Genomic DNA, 10,106 nt, shown 5'->3' with positions numbered 1-10,106 from the left:
ACTGAGCCAACCGGCCACCCTGTATCAATCTTTTATTACCTCTGGATTTTTCCTCTATGTTTTGGTATTTGTATGGATTTTTTTTTTTTTACATTTAGACCATGGACCCATTTGGAGTTTATTTTTGCATATGGTGTGAAGTGTGGATCTAATTTCAACTTTTTCCAAATGATTTGCCAGTTGACTCAGTACCATTTATTAAAAAGTCTACTTTGCCCTGTGATTTGAGATCTCTCACCACCTTCCCCACTGAGACCCAGAAGAGCATCTGACCCAAGAGCATGGCATGGCATAAAAAGATTGAGTGAGCCAGAGATTACATTCAAGGATGTGAACTAAAAAATGACTGTGAGAACAAGGCTGAAAATCCAGGAAGGGAACAAAAGCTGGAGAGGTCACACTGTGATGGGAAAGCAAAGGAGTGAACCAAGTTGGATGGTGATGAGGCTGAATGAATCAGCGATAACAAGCAGCTCATGAGCAGAAACAAGGGTCAGTCCCTGGCATCGCCTCGGCTCATCTGCACGACTGCAGCAAAGCCTTCCAACAGGAACAGCCCACCATAAAAGCTCCTGAAATCCTGAGATGTGATCAATAAGAAAAAAATACACAGCCAAGGCAAAGGAAGAATTCTCAGCAAGTTAAAAAGATTTAGTCACGCGCTGTATAACGATGGACCAGGTATGAAGGTCAGACCTCGTATGAAGGAGGTCCCATAAGAGTATAATGGAGCTGAAATGCCTGTTGCCTAGTAACAGCATAACCATCAGAATGTGCAACACATCATCATAAGCATGTGAGTATTTTTACTGTATCTCTTCTGTGTTTAGAAATACTACCACTGTGTTACAACTGCCTGCAGTATTCAGTACAGTAACGTGCTCTACAGGTTTGTAGCCGAGGAGCAACAGGCTGTACCACACAGCCTAGGTGTGCAGGAGGCTAGCCCATCAGGGTTTGTGTAAGTGCCCTCGGTGATGTTTGCACAATGACAAAATTGCCTAACGACACATTTCTCAGAACGTATCCCTGTCATTAAGTGGCACATGACTATATTGCCATTCCAGGCTTTGAATGAGCCCAGAACTCAGAGCTGGTCGGTGGGTCAGTAAGTTGTCACCAAGGACAGGACAATGGACAAACCCGGGCAGCGATCCCGCTGCAGAGCAGCTGCTGGCGGGTCCAGTGCTGAGCATGTGCCACAGTGAGCCTGACAGCACTCACAGCTCTGAGAGGCCATCTCTGTCTTCCCCAGCACTGGCAGGGCCTGCTCCGGGGGTCTGACACTACAGATGTGGCTCTGTGGAAGGACATACGGTGCCAGAGGAATTGTCCTGAGACTGAAAAAACAAAGCATGCACATTCTTACATTAGAGGTCGCAGACTGGCCACCCTGAGCCAAATTTCCCCACTGACAAGTCTATGTGGCCCCTTTGGCCCACACAGTTTTTTTAAAAATTACTTGCCAATATTTAAACATTGTAAGATTTCATATAAAACTCTGGATTCCAGCTTCTCTAAGGAAAAAAAAAAACAAGAATACTTGGCAAACTGGGCCCACAACATTCTCATGTGGCACTAACTGGCTATATCTAGACAGCAGTGGCCCCTACAAACAGCATGTGCCCGTTCCAACTCACCCCCATCCCCATCATCCCTAATTACATCCCCAAATCGAGACTGGGCACCGGCTGCCTCATATCAGTGCATATGTGCAGTTATGAAAAAGGAAAAGGGAAGACACATGCGTTCCTTGTGGTCCTTGCTGCTCGTTAATGTCTCGTGCTTGGCCCTACAGGCAGGCACTTGCGTTTGTAAACTGTCTTAAACACAGAGAACATTCTTAAATCTCTCTCCCAGTGAAGCCCCCACCCCCACCACCACCACCACCACGTGCCCTGCCTCTCCAGGAAGATACACTATGCACCACTGTTAACTGGGCAAATCTAGAAAAGAATACTAAAGTAATCATAGACGTTAATGGAGGAATAGACTTAGAACAGACTATGTCAGGCCCTTCATTGTAAGACAGGGTTGGAATAAAATGAAAACTGTTAATACACTGTTTTTTTGTTAAAAAGAAAAAAAATTTAATGAAAAAATCATAAAGTTACTTCAGGAGAGCAAGACGGAGTCAACCTGAACTTGGGCTCACAGTACATGTAGGTCCTACCCCTGACGGTACAGAAAATGAGTTAAGCGGTTAGAAAGAAAGCCCTGGGGGTGAGGAGGAAAATGAAGCGGCCGGCCCAGTAGATGTCCAGGGCTATCGAGAACCGCCAAGCTCGTGCTCCCTTAGGTTAGGGCTGCTTGCCCACACCTCAAATGGAGGTGGCACAAAAAGATTTTCAGCAAGGGTAGGGGCATCACAGTAGAAAGGGGCCTGAAGGGGGACAGGGAATCAGAATTTGGCCTTGGCAAATGCAAGACAGAGGAAGAGGGATGCCTTCCTCACACCGCTTCATTCTGCTGTAGCTGGTGGCGCATTTTTTGCTAGAGAGACATCGATCTTGAAACAGCCCAGACGTTTCTCGCCGCTGCTTAGGATGTTCTGGATGCGGTAGTTTCCAGTACTGACCCAGCCGGGCAGGTCCAGCGGGGGCAGGGTGATAACACTCTTGGGCAGGGAGTATGTGCCCTGTGGGAAAGCCAGTGGATCACAGGTCAGTGGGAGTCTACTGATGGGACCCTCCTCCCATTCGCCTAAGGGCCACAGGACATTAGAGATTGCCATAGCACTGTAGAGCATGGAATGTTATAGCTAAAGGGCACTGAAGGTCACATCGAAGTTCAAGCCTCCCATTTCACAGATGAATAAACTGAGCCCCCCCCAAGGCTAAGCAATTCAGCATAGATCACACCAATTTACATCCTTCCATAGACATCCAGATATGCAGGAGGAAAACCCAAGGACCTTCCCTCTAAACCCCATGCCTTTACTCCAGCCATGGAGGATAATGCTCTCCTTTCCTAAGCACTTACTTCTTTGAAGGGACAGTGGCAGGGAAGGCCATAGGAGTGCAGGGGCTCTGGGCAGGATTCTCCAGGGGGAACATAAGTGTCAAATACATTGCACATATCTTCATAGGTACAGCTACCAAATTGTTCCATACACGGGACTTTGACCCAGAAGCCAGCCATTTCTTTCTGCATAGTTACTTCCATCTGGTGAGAAAGAATTTGAGAAAGTGTAAATTCCAAGGCAAACATACCAGCTCCTCTGCCTCTTTAAAAGGTCAGAATTTTATTTCAACCACAGAATTTTTAATTGGTTAGGGTCTTGGAGATATTCTGATCCAAAAATGGCAATACTGTGGCACGTGTCCAATTTTATCCTTTCCTGTACCCTTGGCAGACATTAATAATCAAATGTGATTTGTTTCTCCCCTTCACAGAACCAGTCTTAGAATTCTTTAGGGAGTCAATACCCATTGGTTATATAAATAGCTAGCAATGACTATGTCGTGAGGAGTTAGTTTACAGGAGTCCATTTACACATATGATTATTTTCACGTATATCCATTAAAAATGAATATGTATGTTACGTGCGCTTGGGATGGGGGAACATTCCAAACCCTAGCATTTCAAAATCTTCGAAGTACTTAGTCCTGATCACTAGGGAGTGAGACTTCAGGTTAATTTCTTTTATTTTTCCCCTCATTTTGACCATTTTTGCATTTTCTAAAGTTGACTACCTATCTCTTGCTGATTGATATGTCTGTTTTATAATGAATAATGTCAATGCTACCAAAACCAAATTGCCTGAGCGGAGCTGTCAGACAACAGTGAGCATCCTGTTCGGGAGTCTGGAGCACTCCCTGCCAGGGGCGAGGAGATCAGTCATTTGCGTCCTCAGTAAGAAGTTGTTGGGCTGACATCAGATTCCTTCCAATCCTATGACACTGTGATCCATTTGAACCTGAGGACCCTTCTACCAACCCATCCCTCCTTTGCTGCTCTGAGATGCCAGTTCTTTACAGTTCCCTGAGCGTACGTCCCTCAGGGCCTCTGCCAGCTGGCCCAGGGCTCCTTCCCTCCGGCCCCTCACCAGTGCCACCCACCCCGGACTCACCTTCAGAGGAGCACTGACGGGGATGCTCGACTGCGTCTCAACACTGATAGTCACATTTCCAGGCTGTACAATGGGGTGCGGCTCCACAGTCAGGCTTTTGATCAGCACAGGGTCCTTGCCCTCATCGCAGTTCTCCCAGGAAAAGCTACTGAACTGAAGTGGCAACGGATAATCATGGCAGCGAGAAAAGAGAAAAGTTGACCAAAGGAACTCTCACACATCAAAAGAATCAACAGAGACAGTGTGAGGTTGGGCGAGGTACCTACCCTCTCTGAGCTTCATCTGTAAACCTGAGATAAAACACTGTCTTACTCATTTCATAGGCAGGACTACAGTAAAAGACTCAAAAGACATAATCTCCCAAAAGTGTGCTGAACTATAAAGCACAATATACCGGACCTTGAGCTTGCAGACAGGAGACTGACCATGTCTGCCTCTGGTGGGAGCTTTCCCGATCTCCTGCCTCCCTGCTCCCCTCCCCTCTCCAGTCAGTCTTGGGATTTCCTTAGAGGGAAACTCCTGGAGGATTCCCCTTTGCAGCCATGCCCAGGACCTTATTCCCATCACACACCCCACTCCTTCCACCCCAATTCAGAGCCAGGAACAACAGGAAACACAAAACACAGTGGGAAACATAACATGCAAAACCTCACCCTCAAGGGGTGGACAATTAACCCAAGGGACTAGCACACACACAAAAAGATCCCCGGTGAGCCACTTGTTGATAAACCACCCCCACTGAATGAACTTGCCCAATCCTAACTAGTGATTTCTTCCTCCCATCCCATTGCTCGTGCCCTGTCCCCACCTGAGCCACCCTCCTCCCCTCTGCTGAGTCACTTCTCACCCCGAGGTCTCCTGATTCCACCATCTTGTCCAGCTACACATGACCACTGACTCCATGCTCCCACGAGACCCTGTCTGCTTGTCTGTGATCAAACTTCCTATACTGTGCAGACTGCCCACCCGCTCACACCTTTCCCAGCCCCCTAAGGCCACCTGTGAGACACAGCACAGCCACCATGCACATCCCAACTTAAAAGGAAAACCTACCAGTCCCACACTCCCAAGCTGGTCACAGGGATCATGCATCAACACACCCACAGCCAACTAGGCCAAAAGGGAACACCTAACCCAAGCTGCTTAGCTGACAGATTCTCTCTGCCTCTGATTTGGGAATTGAGATGGAGGCAAAACCACTCAGGGGACATTGGGGTTTGCATTGTCATTGGGTCATAGCTTTGGGATGGGGCTAGAACTCCTAGACCCATGACCAAGACAAAGGGACAAGAACTAAGGGCTCTGCTAGGCTATGGAAAAAAGAACAGATGGAGTCACCTCCCCCCCTCCCTACCCTATCTAAATAGGCAGTGAAGGGCATGGCTTTGGCATGAGATACGGTGTCATCAAGGCTTTAGTCAACAGACGTGGGTTGAAATCATAGCCCAGCCACCACATCATGTGATTATATAGGACAGTTTACTCTTTGGAGCCCCAATTGCCACAACTTGTAAATGAAGGCTTTTATCCTTGCCTCTCAGGGCGGTTGTGAGGGTGACAGCATGAATGGAAAGCTCAACACAATGCCAGGCCCAAAGCATGGGCTGACTCACTAAATGAACAGCCATCAGACATCCATCCTCCACTTCTTGTCACCAGTTCCGTGAGATTCCTGTGTACCTGGAAAAAACTTACCTTTACCTGAGCTTCTTGGAATGAGTTTCTGTCCCTTGGAATGAAACATTGTGCCATGACTAAGAAAGGCAGGACAGGGTCCAATTCATCCCTATATTCCCTAGGGCCCCTTACAGAGGAGTCAATAAATGCATCCTTTAACATTCATTCCACAAATATTTATGGAGCAATGATCACAGGCCCTGGGATAAGTGCTGTGTTAACAGTGGAAAACAGTTAGAAATGTTCCTGCCCTGTCTTGAGGCGCTTACAGTCTCATGTAAATACATATCACCCACTATGATTTCTAAGTGCCATAGGGAAACAAAAAGGAAGACTGAGAGTAACACAGAAGTCCAGTATTAAATAGGATGGTGAGGAAGTGATACTTAAGCTGACTCCTGCAGGATGAGGAGTCAGCCCTGTAAGTACCACGAGAAGGAGGGAACACACACAAAGGCCGTGTGGTAGGAAGCAGCTTAGCTGCTCTGGCACTACAAGGCCAGTGTGTTAGATGCAGTGGACAAGCTGCCCAGATGAGCTTGGAGGGGTGGCAAGGTCACTTCATGCAGGGCCTTGTCAGGAGGCTGGATTTTCTGTAAGTGCAATGGAACCCCATTGCAGGAGAGTGCCACACTCTGGTTTATGGCTGAGAACAGCTTGGAGCAGAACAGGTAGAAGTGGGGAGACCAATGAGGAGGCGACCATCAAATGAGAGTGCCTGGAATTAAGAGGTGGGCTGGAGGGTAGGTAGGAGGACTAGCCATTTTGGGGGGCTGCCTTCACAGATTCTAAGGGAGCCTCATTCATACTGAGGAATGATTCCAGGCTGGAGGAAGCATCCAGAGTGCCCTGTTGGAACTGAAGAATCCCCTCCCCTCTCCAAAGCTCCCCCTCCCCCCAGGCCCTGGGGGAGACGTAACAGGTTGTTTCCCAATGCATGACCAGAGGCTTCTGTGGCAATCAATTCTGCACCCGGAAAAGGAGGTATAGATTAGCAATGTCTGCTAAGGACCAAGCCTGGCACCAGATACTTGCTATCCCAACATGCAAGAAATGGCAACATCGGGCAACATAGTGCAGAGGGGAAAGGCACAGTTCTGGAGCCAGAAATATGGGTACAAATCACAGACCTGGGTTCAAATCAGACCTCAGCTGATCTCACTAGCTGAGACCATGGCTAAGTAAACCGCTTTTAAGTTCAGTTTACTCGTCTATCAAATGAGCATAATTTTATCTTCTCACAGGGCTACTGTGTGAGGGAGAAGTTTGTACCATGTTTCCTCAAAAAGAAGACCTAGCCAGACCATCAGCTCTAATGCCTCTTTTGGAGCAAAAATTAATATAAGACCCGGTATTATATTATATTATATTATATTATATTATATTATATTATACCCGGTATTGTATTATGTTATATTGTATTGTATTGTATTGTATTGTATTGTATTGTATTATATTATATTATATTATATTATATTATACTATACTATACTATACTATACTATATTATATTACATTACATAAGACCCGGTCTTATATTATATTAAAATAAGACCGGGTCTTATATTAATTTTTGCTCCAAAAGACACATTAGAGCTGATGATCTGGCTAGGTCTGATTTTCGGGGAAACAGTATACAGAAAGTATAGGTCACAACTCCTATAAACTGTCAAGCCCATGAAAACATTCACCTGAAAAACTGTCACAGACCAGAGGAGACTGGGGAGACAATGACAACAAATGCAATGTGATACCTGGATTGGATCCTGAAACAGAAAGAGGCCATTCCTGGAAAAACTGGTCAAATCCCTAAAGTCTAGTGTCGCATTAATGGTAATGTACCAATGCTGGTTTTCCAGTTTTGACATGTGCACCTGGTACATAAGATGTTAACTTTCGAGGACATTGGGTGAGGCGTATATGGGATCTCGGTACTATCAGTGTAACTTCTCTGTAAATCTAAAATTACTTCTCCAAGAAAGTTTATTAGGAAAAAGGCACATGACCTAACACATAGCACATAGGATGTACACAATACATGGCAGTCATGATACTGTCTCAGAGTCTGTATGTCCAGCACAAGGTTAGACATTCTCCCCCATTCTCTAATCCTTACCACAGCCCGGCATCCTGAAACTGGTTAATACAAGAAGAGGAACTGGAACTCAGGGTTCTGGATGCTCAAACACCCCCTTCACCCCAAAGCCTTCCTCTGGCCCATGATCTCAGGGACAGGGCTTTGAACCACATGAATACAGAGAAGAGCTGGATGCTAACAGAGAAGGATCGAAACTGCCACTTGCTGTGTAATTTTGGGTGAGTACCCTGTCCTCCACTATGGGCCTGAGTGAAGTGGGGGAACTCTATGATATCTCAAGGCCTCTCCAAAGCTGCCAACCTAAGACCCTCTGGAATGGTCTGGAATGGCATCCATAGCCAAGACATATAGGAAGGAGAATGGGGCTGTAGGGCAAGCTTGAGTCTTAGCCGAACTCCACCTCATAGTGGTCACACCTGGAGACAAGAGAAACATTCTCAACCCACACTCAGGGACAAATTGAATCCTCTGGAAAAATAAAGCCAAAGGCCCTGGCTTCTTCATTCAATAGATAAAACAGACTCCTTGTCCCAAAGGCAGGGTAAGGCTGAGCCCACTGGCTAATGTCACACTTTGTTTAAGATTTTAGAGCTTTCCCATCCATGAAAGCGTTTCCCTTCACCCACAACCCACAAGAAATGCAGGTTGGCTACATCATGCCCATTTTATAGATGAAGAGACTAGGATTCAGGGAACCCACAGGCCATGCCCATGGATTAGAGACAGAGACGGGATCAGCAGCCAAGCCTCCCAGCTCTGTCCTATTCCAGTTCCCTTGATACCACACTGTTCCTCACAGACAAATATTTCCAAGGTGGTTGGTCTCTGAATGACAGAACTTCCCTGTCCCAAGGCTCTGGAGCTTGCTGAGTGAGAAGTAAACGGGCAAGCTTGGAGGCCAGAGCCTCTCCATGGCTCACGACCAGGAGCAGGGCTGGATCTCTGTCACCAGAGGAACAAGTCTGGACCTTCTGGCTTGGATGGCCTTTCAAACCCACCCACCCATCAGGACAGGCCAAGCCACGGAGAAGTACAGAGAAGGGATGGGTGCCAGGCCTTTGCAAGGGGTGGAAGTGGTGGGCAGGTAAACAGTGCCTTAGTCTTCCAATTCTGCAAAATTTCACGCAGACGTTTGGAAAGAGGGCAGGAGAGTACATGAGTGAGGTTAAACCTTCCAAACAAGTCTGGAGCCGAATAAGGTCTTATAGACCACCCTCACTGTACAGAGGGGCGAAGGGATTCAGAATAGACTTCCCCAAGATGTGCCACTTTGGCACATTTCCTACATACTTATGTAACTACATTTTGTTATTTTCTCTTGTCCATCATGTCGATTTGATTATTAGGCCAACTGACAGCACCTAGAAGGCAGAGGAAAGCTTCTTCCTCCCCTACATGGAGAAACAACCGGGAGAAAGGAAAAGACCCACTGAGACCAAGTTAGTGACTTTGGGAGGCGCTGCTGCTGCAGAGAAGGAATTGTAGAGACCGGAGAAGCCACCCCCCATATCCCATCATGACCCGCACGCCCTCAGCGGGGCCAAGATGCTGGAAGCAGCCTCCTGACAGAGCGGCACTTACCTGGTCCAGTAAGACCTTTGCAAGGGCCTCAGGGCCAGCCAGAAGCAAGCCCAGGGCGATCAGGAGCGGAGCCCGCATCAGGGGCATCACTGCAGAAGGTAGGTCTGCGCGAAGATAATGACAAAGTCAGGGGCCAGCAGCGGCGCCTTTAAAAGCCTGTCTGCGTTGGTTGTGTAAAGCTGTGCATTGTTATACAAGGCTGAGCTCGGCCACTATCAGATTCGCCCCGCCGCGTCGGGATCTGGGATTTCAAAGCCGAGAATCACTATAGATCTCTCTTCTGTAAGTCCCTCCCACCAGCGTGGGCGTCAAACCCCCACGTTCTGGGGTCGAAGGCTGAGAGGGGAGCGAAAAGGAGCCGGGCTGAGGGCTAAAGAGGGTGGCCGGGAGGGAGGGGAGGAACTGAGCGCGAGGGAGGGGCGGGGCCGGAGCGCGAGAGAGGGGCGGGGCCAGAACGCGAGGGAGGGGCGGGGCCGGAACGCGAGAGAGGGGCGGGGCCGGAGCGCGAGGGAGGGGCGGGGCCAGAACGCGAGGGAGGGGCGGGGCCGGAGCGCGAGAGAGGGGCGGGGCCGGAGCGCGAGGGAGGGGCGGAGTTGTCGTTTATGAACTCACGCTGTGATGGTCACCGCTGGAAGGACATTTCTGTTTTCACATCCGAGTCCTTGACAGAAATGTCAC

The 10,106-nt window shown here is 48.1% G+C and overlaps 1 protein-coding gene across 1 annotated transcript; it reads right to left on the bottom strand.

Moving 5' to 3' along the window:
• Positions 1-2,065: 2,065 nt before the first annotated feature.
• On the bottom strand, positions 2,066-9,843 carry GM2A (ganglioside GM2 activator). The gene is made up of 4 exons (XM_019734419.2): positions 9,429-9,843; positions 4,073-4,225; positions 2,983-3,165; positions 2,066-2,638 (listed from the first exon to the last, which is right to left on the bottom strand). Exons 1-4 carry the CDS (start codon positions 9,513-9,515, stop codon positions 2,462-2,464), a joined length of 600 nt encoding a protein of 199 aa, XP_019589978.2. The 5' UTR covers positions 9,516-9,843; the 3' UTR covers positions 2,066-2,461.
• Positions 9,844-10,106: the final 263 nt, after the last annotated feature.

This window comes from Rhinolophus sinicus, linkage group LG10, assembly GCF_036562045.2.
Source record: "Rhinolophus sinicus isolate RSC01 linkage group LG10, ASM3656204v1, whole genome shotgun sequence".
Classification (NCBI taxonomy): domain Eukaryota; kingdom Metazoa; phylum Chordata; class Mammalia; order Chiroptera; family Rhinolophidae; genus Rhinolophus; species Rhinolophus sinicus.
Note: the sequence above shows the minus strand (reverse complement) of the source record. Positions and strands in the feature narration are given on the sequence as shown.